The sequence below is a fragment of the Vicugna pacos genome, chromosome 18 (genome assembly GCF_048564905.1).
Source record: "Vicugna pacos chromosome 18, VicPac4, whole genome shotgun sequence".
Lineage (NCBI taxonomy): Eukaryota > Metazoa > Chordata > Mammalia > Artiodactyla > Camelidae > Vicugna > Vicugna pacos.
This window is the reverse complement of record NC_133004.1, coordinates 24,570,533-24,584,798: the sequence shown is the minus strand read 5'-3', so window position 1 is coordinate 24,584,798 and position 14,266 is coordinate 24,570,533. Positions and strand designations below refer to the sequence as shown.

Here is a 14,266-nt window from a genome sequence, read left to right as displayed (position 1 = left end):
CTGTGTGCCAGGCCCTGAGCACAGACAGGATAGCATCAGCCTCCCCGACCCTCGGAGCTCGGGAGGACCGTGGGGTATAGGGGAGACTATTGCTGGGGCCCCGCGGACACTCATGCTGGCACGCTGACCAGTCCTTGTGCCCAGAGAAGCAGGTCCTGCCGAGAGGCCCATGGTGACCCCGCTCTTACCTGCCTCCCCTCGCAGGTGGCTCGCTGCCAACCTGGAGCTCCTGGGGAACGGGCTGGTGTTCGCGGCCGCCCTGTGTGCGGTGCTGAGCAAGGCCCACCTCAGCGCCGGCCTCGTGGGCTTCTCTGTCTCCGCCGCCCTGCAGGTACTCCCGACACCCGCCTGGGCTCTGGGGCCTGGACAGAAGGGATACAGACCCCTGCTGGTGGGGCCTTCAGAGACCTGTGTCCAAACTTCCAACCAGTGAGGAAAATACAGCTCTACAAGAGCCTACGCCAGGCCTCGGGCGAGACTCTTCTTCCCTCTTGGGGCCTCAGTGTGCTCACCTGGAAAGGCAGAGGCCTTTCACTTCAGATGTTGTAAAGACTCACTGAGATCAAGTATATAAGTGTCCATTCCCAGTGCATTGTTAACTTTTTGTTAACTCTTAATAATGATATTTAACATCAGGTTATGATATCTATAAATGAAATATATATATACACACGCCTATGTACATAGTATTTGCTATGAATGAGGCATTGTTCTAAAAGTTTCATAAATATTAAGCCAGCCCACAGCCCCATCAGGGGTACTATTATTGCTCTCATTTTATTACTGAGGCAGCTAAGCTTAAGGAAAAAGCAAGGAAGAGGATGGAGTGTGACTGGGGGGAGGGTGTTTTTCTATTGCACGGCCCGGAAGGCCTCTCTGAGGAGGGGGCTTGTGGGCTGAGGCCTGAAGGAAGTGAGGGAGAGAGGAAGTGGTCCTGGTGGAAGGAACAGCAGGAGGAAAGGCCCTGGGATGGAGGGAGGGGCGTGCCTGGTGTGTTAGAGGAACAGCAAGGAGATGTTGTGGCTGGAGAGAGTGGGCGGGAAATGAGGTTGGCAGGGTGGGGGTGCAGGGGTGGAGCAGGCAGGGCAAGGGGGCCCCAGTGAGGAGCTTGGCATGGTTCCAAGTATGATGGGAAATCAGTAGAGGGAAACCTCTCAAGAATGGAAGTCAGTGGGCTACAGTCCTGCTGGGTGTCCTTGGGAGGGCCATGCACCCTCTCTGATCCTGTCTCCCCACCTGTTTTAAGAAGGGATGGGAAAGCTGATGTCTGAGGGCTCCTTTCTGCTCTGCATACTCTGCATGCTGAAGGGAGAAAGAGGTCTTGGTGGCCTTGCTGGAGTCACCTGAGGTGTCTTCTCTTACCAGGTGACCCAGACGCTGCAGTGGGCTGTTCGCAGCTGGACAGACCTGGAGAGCAGCATCGTGTCAGTGGAGCGGATGAAGGACTATGCCCAGACGCCCAAGGAGGTAATGGCCAGGAGATGGGGGCAGGGGGTGTGGCCCATCCAGGACTTACAGTGGAGGACAGCAGACCCAGGTTGACATCTGCCATGGGCTTTGGAGCCCCCACCACTGTGGGCTGGAGTCACAGCCAAGGTGGCAGTAATGGTTAAGAGGGTAGAGTCTGGAACCAGGTCAAATCCTGGTTCCTCTACTTCCTAGCTTGGGCAAGTCAGGTCAGCCCACAGTAAAGGACTTCATACAGTGTCTGGCACACCATAAACACGCAACACATATCCACTGCTCTAATTAGCCCCATTTCGCAGATGGGGAAACCAAGGCTCAAGGGAGTGGAGGGACCTGTTCAGGGTCACAGGAATAGCAAGCGGCATTGGTCTCCCCACTGCACAGACTTGCCCTTTTCACCAAGAAAAAGGAGAGTGTCTACCTCTCCTGGTGGAAGAGAGAATATTATTTGACAGTTAATAGTGGCTAATCATAATAGATGAAGAGTAGCCAACACCATTATTATTTTCACAACACCAAATATTACATATGTTTAGCCTTGCCATGTTCCATGTCCCATAACAGTCCTGTAAAATAGCAGGAAATATGCCCATTTTACAGAAGAGGAAACTTGAGGCTCAGAATGGTGGGCTATTTTATGAGAAGCCTGGAGAAAGACTGCTCTGACCCAGTGTCCTCTCCTGCCCCAGGCACCCTGGAGGCTGCCTGCCTGTGCGGCCCGGCCCCCCTGGCCTCGTGGAGGGCAGATCGAGTTCCGGAACTTTGGACTGAGATACCGACCCGAGCTCCCGCTGGCCGTGCAGGGTGTGTCCTTCAAGATCCACGCGGGAGAGAAGGTGAGTGGCTCTCCCATAGCTGCCTTCTCATGGCGGCTGGGCCAGAAGGTGGCTGGAGAGGCCTCAGGACCATGGCCAGTCTGGGCATCACCCCAGGGCACCAGCCGCCTCTTCTGTGTCACTGCCTCAGGTCCCCCAATCTTCAGACCCACCACACCCTAAACTGAACTTATCTTCCCCAAACCTGCTCCCTTCTTGGTGAAACCCACCCACTTTGGTGTCTCAGATGAGGTGGCATCTCCCCAACTTCCTTCTTCCTTCTCTGTCTCTCATTAGTTGAGCACCTACTATGTGCTGGGGGCCCACTGCTGAATGTTCCATGTACATTATCCAGTTTCCGTGGGCTCACTTCCTGGCTTTGCTACAGGTGACCTTGGGCAAGTCACTGCATGTCTTGGTCTCAGTTTTCCCATCTGTAAGATGGGAATGATAATGTCACCCTCATAGAGCTGTTGTGAAGTTTAACTGGGTTAATACACAGAAAGGCCTGAAACAGTGCCTGGCACACAGCAAGTGCCACAGAAAAGGCCAGTGCTTTTATTCATTATTATTTACATTTTTATTCTGACAACAACCCTAGTATCATCCCATTGACAGGTGCCTAGTCAGGCCAGTTCATTGAATCCCTCCCGACCCAGTGACACTTCCCCCTTGTCCTCCCCGCCACCTCTCCAGGCCCCCAACTGAGCCCCCAGCCTCCTGTTTCACCACTGCCAATCTGTTCTCCTATGATCTTGATTTGAGCACATCATTTACCTGCTCCAGACCTTCCTCCTCCTCTGAGCTTCCCACAGGGAAAAGCTCAAACTCCTGAGCTTGGCATTCAAGGCCCTACTCAGTTCTCCACTTCATTCATTGCCCTGCTTGGGCCTAGCCAACATCTGTGGAGCAGCTACCTCTGGGCCAGGTGCGCACATGGTGCTGCCCTCAGGGAGCTTGCAGTCTGGCACTTGATGTGGGTCACCTGGAATCTTTCCCCTCTCTGAACTCCTACTCATCCTTCAAGATTCCACTCAATGTCGTCTCCTCCATGAAGCCTTCTCTGATTACCCCATCAACCCCCATCCCAGGCAACATGAACAGCACCTTCTTGCTTCCCTCCATTGCTGCAAGTCCAGAGCTTGATTACAGAGAGTGTTTGTTCATCATACTGTATTAAAATTAAGTTTACTCCATTGCACTATTTCCCAGACCAGCTGGTGAGCCTTTTGCGGCAAGGACTCCTTAATTTCTGTATTCCTGGTGCCTAAAAAAGCACCTGTCATTCAATGGCATTCATTCATTTATTAATGAATTCGTTTATTTTCAGTCATCTATTAAACAAATAGTGTTGAACCCCCACCACATGTCGGACATTGAGAATGCAGCAGTAAAGATAAGGAAGGATGAGGGGGTGGATAAAAAGATGGGCAGACAGATGGAAGGATGGGGGATGGATGGAAAGAAGAAAGAGGCATGGATGAAAGGATGAATGGATGAATAGGATGGGAGGTGGAAGGAAGGATAGTGTGTGGAAGGAAGGATGCAGGGCAGATGGAAAGATGAGGGGATGGATGGAAGGAGGGTGAGTGAGGGGTGGATAGAAGGAAGGGGAACTAACAGGAGGATGGGACAGAAATAGAATGACATGACACAGGGATGAAAGGGAAGATGAAGGATGATGGAGGGGTGTGGATAGAAGGATGGAGGAGCAGGAGGTAGGGCAGGGGTATAGAAGGAAGGGTGGAGAGATGGATTGAAAGATGGGAGAGATGTGTTAGGATGAGGGGAAGATAGCAGAAGATGCACAGACAGAAAGTATTGGACTGATGAATGGATGCATGGACAGAAGGACAGATACAAATAGAAGAATGATACTCAAAGGATGATGGGTAGACGGATGGATCTTGGGTGCAGTGGAAACACCTAGCAGAGACGTGCCCAGGAGCCCCCCAGGCTGTGGCCTGCCTTCTGGCCGGGCCTGGTCAGAATGGGCCTTGCTCTCCCCTCCCCTGGCAGGTGGGCATCGTTGGCAGGACAGGGGCCGGAAAGTCCTCCCTGGCCAGGGGCCTGCTGCGGCTCCTGGAGGCGGCTGAGGGTGGCATCTGGATCGACGGAGTCCCCATCGCCCAAGTGGGGCTGCACACACTGCGGTCCAGGATCACCGTCATCCCTCAGGTGAGGCCTGGGAGGGGTGGGCAGAGGTGGGAGGCCTGACTCTGACCCGCTGTCCCTCTCGGCCAGGACCCCGTCCTATTCCCCGGCTCTCTGCGGACGAACCTTGACATGCTACACGAGCACACAGATGAGGCCATCTGGGCGGCCCTGGGGACGGTGCAGCTGAGAGCCCTGGTGGCCGGCCTGCCCGGCCAGCTGCACTACGAGTGTGCTGACCGAGGCGATGACCTGAGGTAGGGTAGCTCCACCCGAGCTGGGTCCTGTGAGGGGCTGGGGGGAGAGGTGGGTGTGGCCAAGGCTCCCCCCCGAGGGTAATATGCCCTGGAAACCGCCTCCCCACATCAGATGATCAGCCCCATTCTGTTCATAATCACGGGTCCCCTCCCTGCTCAGCAGGTCCAAACTCCAACACGGGCTCTGAATATCAGGCTTCTTTTTCCTAAGTTCATTTCTAAATTTATTTGGTGGCAAAACCCAACCACTGCTGACATGAGGCTACTTACAAGCTTTATTTATTTCGCTCAGCATTTATTTTGCTACAGAAATATTGTGTTTGATATTGGGCGCTAACCCCATGCTCCCTGGGGTTGTCAGGGAGCAACATATGGTGTGTGTCTTAAAAAACTAAAAGATTTTAGTAAAATACACATAACGTAAAATGTACCATCTTAACCAGTTATCAGTGTACAGTTCTATAACGCTGAGGACATTCACATCATTGTGTAACAAATCTCCAGAACTTTTTCATTTTGCAAAAATCAAAACCCAAACCCTGTTGCCATTGAACAATGATTCTCTCTTCTCCCCACCCCGCCCCCAGCCCCTGGCAACCAACATTTCACTTTGTTTTTCTGGGTTTGAGCATTCTAGGTACCTCACTTAAGTGGAATATTATTATAGTATTTGTTTTTCTGTGACTGGCTTATCTCATGTTGCATAATGTCCTGCAGCTTCATCCGTAATGTAACGTGCCAGAATTTCCTCCCTTTTTAAGGCTGAATAACATTCCATTATGTGGTTAGACCACATTTTTCTTATCTGTTCATCCATAAATGGACACTTGGGTTGTTTCTACTTTTGGCTCTTGTGAATAGTGCTGCTGTAATCATAGAATACTTGCTAAAAATCAAGACATTCTGGATTCTAAAACTTACCGGACTCTGAAGGTATTAGGAAGAGGGACCGTGGGTTGTAATGACACTGGAGGGGGAGCAGAGTTTGGTGACCAAGAGCACAGACAGGCTTCAAATCCAGGCTCCCCCACTTACCAGTTGTAGAACCTTGGGCAAGTTACTTAATCTCCTGTGCCTCAGTTTCCTCATCTGTAAAATGGGAATGATAACTAGAGCCTACCTACCTGTACAAGGATTCAATGAGTTACACTTTGTGAAGTTGCTGGAACAGTCCCTGGCATATCAGAACTATTCACTTCAGTATTTTAATCCTCAAAGCTGCGTTAAGCCCAGTGCACGGAGAATCTGAGGTTTGAAGGATCTGCTGAGTCACCCGGCTTGTAAGTGGAGAGGCTGGAGCAAAGCCCAGGCACCTGACACCTGCAGGGCCATAGCAGATCCTGGTTCCCAAGAGGGTTTACTGCGCGAGGCAGCTGAACGCGGCAGGAAACAGCCCCAGACTCCCTTGAGTCTCCAGGCTCTGGGAGCTGACTTACTGCATGACCTTGACCCTCAACTTCCTCATCTGTCATCAGAGAAAAAGGACTTAACTCTGTGACAAGCACACTTCTGAGTGCTTTTATATGATTTATCTTGTCCTCACAACCCAGTGAGGGAAGACTTACTAATACAGTGCCTACCTTTGTGGTCTTTGAGGTGAGTCAGTATTTACCCAGGCACTCAAGGATGTGTCTGGTACAAGGTGAAGACCAGAGCGTGAGATAGAAATAGCCATTCCACAGATGGGGAAACTGAGGCACAGAGGGTTTAAATGACTTGCCTAAAGTCACCCTGCTGAAAAATGGCAGGATAGGGACCCTCACCAGCTGTGTAGACTGGGATCCACATGTGTGGACATGCATCTATGCACCTCATCCCTTATTCTGGAGCTGCGGTGGGAACATGTTTGTGGGCAAATATCTGGCCTGACTCTCCCACTGATTCCCAGCGTGGGCCAGAAGCAGCTCCTGTGTCTGGCACGTGCCCTTCTCCGGAAAACTCAGATCCTCATCCTGGACGAGGCCACGGCCGCTGTGGACCCGGGGACGGAGCGCCAGATGCAGGCTGCCCTGTGGAGCTGGTTTGCTGCCTGCACGGTGCTGCTCATTGCCCACCGCCTGCGCTCGGTGATGGACTGTGCCAGGTAAGCACCCCCACCGCCCCCATCACGCAGCCAGCCCCCAGGGCACCCCTGCAAGGCAGAGTAAGGCATCAGGGTTTAGAGCTGGTTTAGGTCATCAGGTACCCATTGTACAGGTGGCAAGACTGATGCCGGGAGAGGAAGGATGGGCCCAAGGACATGTGCTCAGCAGATCCTTCCAACCCGGCCATCAGGGTCAGGAAGCTACACAGAAGGCCAGACTCACTCAGACCAGGCAGGCTGGGCATTCATGGTGGCTCAGTGCCTCGGCTGATGTCCAAAGAGCTGCCTGTCTCCCTCTCCCCCACAGGGTGCTGGTCATGGACGAGGGGCAGGTGGCCGAGAGTGGCAGCCCGGCCCAGCTGCTGGCCCAGAGGGGCCTGTTTTACAGGCTGGCACAGGAGTCAGGCCTGGTCTGAGCCTGGCCCCTCGCTCAGTCCTCCTCCCTCCACACCAACCTGCAGAGTCTACCAGGCCCTGAAGATGCGGTGACCCTGGTTATCAGTGGCCCCGTGAAACAGTCCAGACCCCTCTGCTCTCTGGGAGGAAGATGGCAGAGACAGTGCGTCATCCCCACAGGACCAGGAGGACACAGCAAACTCCTGGGTGGGCCTGATCAGGGCACATCCAGCCCCGTCCACCCCAGAGCCAGTCGACAGCGACCCTCTGTCCTGGCCGCCTGCCAGACTCACCTAGGGACCCCCAAAGCCTGCCCTGCCCAGGCTCCACCACAGACCAATGAGATCAGAATCCCTGGGGCTGGGGCTGGACCAATGGTGTGTGTATCTTTTACAAATTAACCCTTTTGTTCTGATATGATTGTAGGTTGACAAGCAGTTGTAAAAAGTAATAATAATAATAATCCAGAGGGCTCCATGTGTGCTCTTTACTCCCTTTCCCCTAGTAGTGACACCTTAAAAGATGATACTTCAGTGTCACATCCAGGAAGCTGACATGGGTACAATCCACCGATCCGGCTAAGATACCCAGGCTTTACTTAAACTCACTGTGTGTGTGTGTGTGTGTGCTTGTGCATGTGTGCGTTCTATGCAATTGCACCACACATACAGGTTCCTGCACCCACCACCGCGGTCGGGATTCTGACCGCTTCCATCTCCACGTGAACCCCTCAAGTTGCCATGTTGTAACCATGCCCGCCCATCTCCCTCCCTGCCATCACTGGTGTGGTCTCCATCCCATATGATTCCAGCATGCAGACAGGACTGAAAACTGCTGCTCCAGCCCTCGTGTGTGAGCTTCAAGGACCATCTTGTTGGAACAGATGGACAGGCCACAACCCACACCGGGGATGGGCCTCTCTGGGCACAAGCTCCCCCTCTCCCCCAGCATGCCGTTCAGTTCCAAAAGCAAGGTGAGAGGAGCCAGGCCTCCTGGTCCTGACTTGGGGGAGGGGAGGGGCGGGAAATTTGCTCAGGATTTGGCACATTTCGTACATTCGTTTATTAAAGACCAAATTCTGGCTTCCTGGGGGAGCCCCAACAGGCGCCAGCAGATCTGTTGAAAGGCAGAGGTCTGGCGGGTGGAGATCTGACACTTGCTCCCGGGAAGGGCAGTGAGCTGAGTGCACGGCTGGGGCCCGTTTCGGACAGCTGTCAGCATTCTAATAAAACCGGCTTCAGGCACCAGGAAAGCGGTGAGAGCCTAAAGTAGCTGAGTCTGAGGTCACAGGGACAGCGCTGAAAAGGGCAGTGTGAGAAGTGAGACCAGCCCCCGGATCACGGCTCTGCCAGCCCAGCATTCTTCCCTGACCCCAGGCCACTGCTGCCGGGATGAGGCAAGTTAACACTCAGACAGAGTCAGAGCCCAGCTGGGCACAAAGTAAGTGCTCAGTAATCATTTGCTGTTATTACCACTATTGTGTTTGTGGGCCTCCAAGAGGTAGCAGAGAAGGGTCTTTTTTAAACCTTTTCACTACTGACACGTGGGTTGGATAATTCTGTGTGGGGCGTCCTGTGCACTGCAGGGTATCTGGCCACCTCCCTGGCCTCTACCCACTAGAAACCAGTAGCGCCCTCTCCTCTCATGACAAAAATATCTTCTCGGACACTGCTAGCTGGGAGTTAGGGACCCATTGTTGTCAGTAATCCACCGATGCCTGGACAACAGCTGTGTTGGTGTGTCAGGTCTGTGGACACCCACCTACCTGCCGGGACGCAGGGCCCGCCTTGTCCCAGCCAGGTCATGAGGACTTTCTGATGGTCCCTCCTGACTTAGGGTTTTCAGCCCCAAGTAATCTAAATCCAGGCCCAATCCCAGTTTCTGTTTCCCTTTTCCAGGACGTGGCCAGAAGTTCATTTTGATGCCTTCAAAATGGGTTGGGGAGGGTCTGCCGGGAACACCCCCCATCACGCACAAAATGCCATTGTTACTCATGATTTTGCTCCATTTTGCAGATGAGGAAACTGAGGCTCGGAGAGTGGATGTGACCTGGCAAGTAAGTGGCAGAGCAGGGATCTGCTCTTGGGTCTGAAACACCAAAGTCCAAATCATCTTGCACAGGGCATCTGTCCAACTGTGAAGCCCGGAGGGGACCAGACACGGTGCTTCTTGTGTCTCTTCCTGGAGCCTCACCACCTCATGTCCCAGCAAAGTGACCGCAGGCAAAGGCAGCTGCAGCTGTGTGTTTGGCACACTCACTTGGGGTCATTCCAGGGCCACAAGAGCCTCCCTGAAGGAGGTATTTTGCCAGCAAGCAGCGTGTGGGCCACGGAGCCAGTGCCTGTGAGAGCCCGCTGACAAGGCTGCTGTCGCGCCCGCCGCACGGCTTCTTGGAGGCCAGCCTGCAGGGCCATCCAGGCCATTAATCCCGCTGCCGCAGCTCCTGCCAGGAGAGCCTGGCTGGCGGGTGGAGCAGTGAAGATGCAGGAAAGCCACATCCATTCCTCCTTTGGTCAGTGCCTCTCTCAGTAGGTCTGTAACCCTCACCCATGTCCTGCTGGTCACTGCAAACACACAGCCCTGCTCTAAATGCCACTGTCACCCAGTTCATCCTCGCAGTCGGAGGGGGAGGTACGTCATCCTGCTCGCTCCTAGGACGCCTTGCTGAGGAAGGTACTATTGTTAGGCCCTTTTTACAGATGAGAAAACTGAGACAGAGCTTAAGTAAGTAGGGACGTGAATCCAGAGCCCACGTCCTCCCCACTGTGCACGCTGCCCCTGGAACATCAGCTCACTGACGAGGGCTGAATTCCACTCCAGCATCCCACCAGAAGGGAGGCTCCGCTCCTCCCTGAGCAAGGCGAGAGATTTGCGCATCCGTGTTCGCTGTGCTTTCCTCAGCACCCCACAGCGCGTAGCCCGGACGAGGGCTCAGTAGATGCCGACTGTGTGACTGGACAGATGGCCAGATGGATGGATGGACATTGAATGTGTGACTGGTAACACCAGGTATGACGGTGTCCTAAGAGCCAGGCACGTGTGGGAGCTTTACCCCTGATCTGTTTTCATCCTCACAGCCACCTGGCCGGGTGGATACGATGATCCAGCTGTTCCGCTGAGGAAGCTATGGCTCTGGAAGGGCAGGTTCTAGGGCCCCAGTGACCTCTTGGCTCATCCTGGATCAGAGAATGCAGTCACTGAGCACATGCCGTGTGCTGTGCCCTAGAGGTGGGCACTCAGCACGGAATGAGATTGAAGTCCTATTCTCACGGAGCTGCCATTGTCAAGCAAATGGAGAAGGGAGCAGGCAAGCTGACGTCAGGGGAAGAGGGAGGACCAAGGGAGGATGCGCCCGCACGTTGGAAGAACAGCAGCCAGGTGAGCAGGTGTGCGAGGCTGGGAGGCCTGGGTGGTGGCAGAAAGGGGAGCTGAGGACAGAGGCTGCAGGAGGCCAGGCTGGCGGCTACCCCGAGATGGGGACCACAGGAGGGCTGTGACGGAGGAGCCGCACAATCTGACATGTTTTCATAGGCTCGCTGAGGCTGCTGAGTCGAGAACAGATTGGGGGGATGGGAGGGCTGGCTAGAGGCAGAAGCAGGGAAACCACTGGGTTGGCTGTCGTGGGGAAACGAGGGACACACGATGTGGCTGGGACCAGCGTGGCAGTGACGGGAGGGATGAGAAATGGTCAGATTCCAGATGTCTTGGAGGAAGGCAGCCGAATTTGCTGTAGGACCCAGCATAGGGCGTGAGAATGAAGGACGGTGGACAGACTTGAATCCTGCCCTTGTCATCTGTTGGCTGTGTGACCCTGGGCAAGTTAGTCTGTGTGCCTCAGTTGCCTCGTCTGTAAAATGGGGCTGATCATACCTGCCTCTGGGCTTGTTGTGAAGATGAGCAGTGATGTGTGTGTTACATGCGTGGGCCAGGTTGAGGTCTAAGACACAGACAGGCAAGGCAAACATGACCTGTGGCCAGAATTCCCCTTGACAACCCCTTTGTATTAGGCAAGGCTAGGCTGTGCTGCAGTAACAAACTAGCCATGAACTCTTGGGAAATGAACACAAGGTATATTTCTCGCTTATATATTTCGTGATAAGCATCCAGTGCCTCTCTTGGGTCACTACCTTCTGTGCAGCGACAGAGGTCAGACTGCTCTGGTTTTATGACATCACCTCTCAGGGGCTGGCTTCTGAGTCACCACAGCAGGGGAGGGGAAGATGTGGGCAACTCACACCTGCTCCCGTGTCTCAAACCAGAAGTGACACAAGTCAGCCCCACCCACAGCCTGCTGGCCAGAATCAGGCACGTGGCCCCACCAGACCACGGAGGCGGCCAGGGATGTCGGGATGCCTGAGGCAGGGAGCCCCCGCTGTGCTAACCGACTGCGGTGTCCGAGTTTTGGATAGTGGAGGAGTGAGACAGGTACTGGTGTCTGCGTTTGAACTGGTGAGCCTGGGCAGTGAGAAATGCCAGGATTTGGGGAGCACTCACCCCAGAAGCAGGCTCCAAGGACATGCTCAGGTGGAAGAGCCCAGCACAGCCAGTGCCCCTGTGAGGCTGTCCCCTGGTAGCCTTACCTGAGGGACTGGGAGCTGAAGGTGCTCAGTGAAAAGAAGCTGCAAGGTTGTCACCATTAGAATGAGAAGCCTATGGCCGTGCCCAATGGGTAGGGAGCCGATTTCAGATGTGGGTGTGTTTCTGTGTCTGCGCCTGATCCTGAAGATTAAAATCCTGGGTCAGATCCTAAACAGGTGCACAACCTGGTACGTGCCTGTGGGCGTGTCATGGGGCAGCTGGATGCTCAGGAATGGGAATCCCCAGGCAGGGGTTAAAGTTGATCTGCTTTATAAAAAGGTGGGTGCAGCATTCACCCTGAAGAGGGTGGGGCCAGACTTCACAGGTGAGAGGTGGGCGGACCTGCGGACCTGCTCTTCCAGGTAAGTGCCTTAGTGCTGTGGGAGGGAAAGGGGGAAGTTGTGCACCTGCTCCAGGCCGGGCCCTGGGCTCAGCGCTCTGCAGAGGCCTCCCCAGGGGACTCCGGACCAGAGAGGAATAGTGGGTGAGCCTGGAGTGGAGCTGCCTGTCCCACTAGGTCCCACTAGGTTCCCATTTCCAAGCGCTCCCGCTAGGAACAGTACGTCTGTCAAGAAGAAAGAGCAGCAGCAGCAGAGAGGGGGCCTCATCCGCACTCCTGGAGAGATGGTGGGAACCTCTGCTGATGCCCCAAAGAAAACGCAACAGTCATTTAGAAAGAAATAAAATATTTTTTTTTACTGCAAATTATTTGCAAATGTTCACGTTTCCAGTGTTAAGTCATTACAAAAAGATCCCCAAGATACACTTGGTTTATCTAATGTGAAAGAATGGTTTAACTTACAAAAAATAAATATATATTTCCACCTAAAAGAAAGATGCTTCTCTGGTTTGAAGTCAGCAATGTAATTCACCCAGCGAGCATGACTCTTGGGGCAGCCGTGACCTCGTTTTGCTTTTTGGGTCACACTTTGGTCTCCAATCGAGGGACCTTAAGGACCCCACTTGCCCGTTTCCTTCCAGGAACACATGGACCAACCGCCAGATTCCGGCCAATCTGGCCCTTCCCTGGGCTGCCGCTCCTTGGCCCAGTACTTCCTCCCAAGAAATTAACATCTTGAGACCGCATTTCTCTCTGGAGGAGGTACTTTAAGAAAAAGGAAAAGAATAAGAAATCGCTGATATTCGTGAATGGGTTCTTTCTTGTCCTGGTAGAGACTCAGTAACTGTGTCAAGTTTTCCCCACTGCCACCCCTGACAGCTAAGCAGAGGCCCTGGGTGAGAAACCGAAGTCTAAACTGAGACAACTCAGTGGGGCTTTTTTCAGAAAGTACCCGGTGCTCTTAGCTTTGAGCGCTGCACAACCATGAGCAGGTCTTGTCTTTCGGGTCTCCGCAGAGTAAACCCGTTCTAGCCATGGGTAAAGAGGGAGGAAGGCAGGCAAGCCGCCTGGAGTGGGTGAGGAGGGGAGCGGCCGAGCAGGGGAGTCGGCACTGAGAGACCTCCTGGGCCAGACCCCTGCCACGTCCAGGCCAGTCCTGTCAACAAGAAGTGCTAGGAGACAAAGCTGCTGCTGGCCTGTGCGGCAGGTCCCGGGGGAGGCAGCGCTGGGATGTTGGTTCCCAGTGTCTGAGCACCTGGAAGACCAGATGGTTGGTGAGGTGAGTGTCAGTGGCCCTCAGGACACTGCCTGAGGGCGAGAATGAGCTTCACCAGACCCCTCACTTCCAGACTGCGGCCCCAAGGAAACAAAGCATCTGGGTAGAGCCAGGCGAGGACGGAGAGGAGCCAGGGACCAGGGAGCTTCTCAAAAGCTTGGAACCCACAGACTTCGGCTGGAGACGATCTGAGGCAGTTGGCTGGATTTGGTCACTAGCATATTTTACGCAGCCAATTTCTCTGGGAGTCTGGCGGCCAAAACCTCCCCACGGAGCACCAAGAGCACACGGCCCTCCCAGGGGCATGTCTGCGGGGTAACAGGCCAGGCTGCGTGTTCTGGGAGGACTGCATCTCTCTGTCTCTCCTGTTTCTTCATGGCCAATTCCAGGCAGAGGGCCAAATGGTGGCTGCTTTGTGTTTTGATTTTTTTTTTTTTCTTTTTGGTTTCAGTCTGTGAGAGGCTTGGGTTCTCAAGGATGCTGAGTCATCCCTGGCTGCTGGCACGTCAGCTCTGCAGTTCTGACCAGCTGCACCAGCTCCGTGGCTCACACCAAGCCAGCGTCTTTGGCCATGCTGTAGAAGAGACCTTTCTGCTGCAGGAGGTCGGAGGGGGAGCCACACTCCCGGATCTCGCCTTTGTCCAGGACGATCACCCTGCAAAGGAGGAGACGCAGACTTGAGGGGTAGGCAAGGGGCTGGCACCTCACACCCCAAGGGCCCACCTGGGCAAGTCCCTGCTTTGGGTCAGGCCCCTAACACCCTCTGCCTGGACTGTCCTTCCAAGGGGCTGCCCATCTTCAGTCCCAGTTCTTGTTAATGTCAGTGTCCTGCAGTGCAGCCCCAGAACTGTCTATCATCTTTCATACTTCCTTCCTGGCACAGTGCGTTTTTATTTGTCA

At 54.1% G+C, this 14,266-nt stretch overlaps 2 protein-coding genes and 1 long non-coding RNA gene across 5 annotated transcripts in view; 2 read left to right on the top strand and 1 right to left on the bottom strand.

Moving 5' to 3' along the window:
* The window catches only part of ABCC6 (ATP binding cassette subfamily C member 6), a 68,409-nt gene extending 60,760 nt beyond the window's left edge, over positions 1–7,649 (top strand). The window contains exons 25-31 of the mRNA XM_072942083.1: positions 205–331; positions 1,366–1,467; positions 2,157–2,303; positions 4,302–4,460; positions 4,527–4,693; positions 6,582–6,776; positions 7,084–7,649. Coding sequence (XP_072798184.1) covers positions 205–331; positions 1,366–1,467; positions 2,157–2,303; positions 4,302–4,460; positions 4,527–4,693; positions 6,582–6,776; positions 7,084–7,192 — 1,006 coding nt within the window. The 3' untranslated portion in view covers positions 7,193–7,649. The remainder of the gene's footprint in view (positions 1–204; positions 332–1,365; positions 1,468–2,156; positions 2,304–4,301; positions 4,461–4,526; positions 4,694–6,581; positions 6,777–7,083) is intronic.
* A 2,544-nt stretch (positions 7,650–10,193) lies between these two features.
* On the top strand, positions 10,194–13,985 carry LOC140687073 (uncharacterized). Its single transcript, XR_012061131.1, has 2 exons — positions 10,194–10,550; positions 13,818–13,985. It is a non-coding gene; the product is annotated as an uncharacterized lncRNA (long non-coding RNA).
* The window catches only part of ABCC1 (ATP binding cassette subfamily C member 1 (ABCC1 blood group)), a 126,582-nt gene continuing 124,735 nt past the window's right edge, over positions 12,420–14,266 (bottom strand). For all 3 annotated transcript variants that reach the window (XM_072942669.1, XM_072942668.1, XM_072942670.1), the window contains one exon: positions 12,420–14,021. In XM_072942669.1, the coding sequence (XP_072798770.1) occupies positions 13,913–14,021 (109 nt within the window). In that variant the 3' untranslated portion in view covers positions 12,420–13,912. The remainder of the gene's footprint in view (positions 14,022–14,266) is intronic.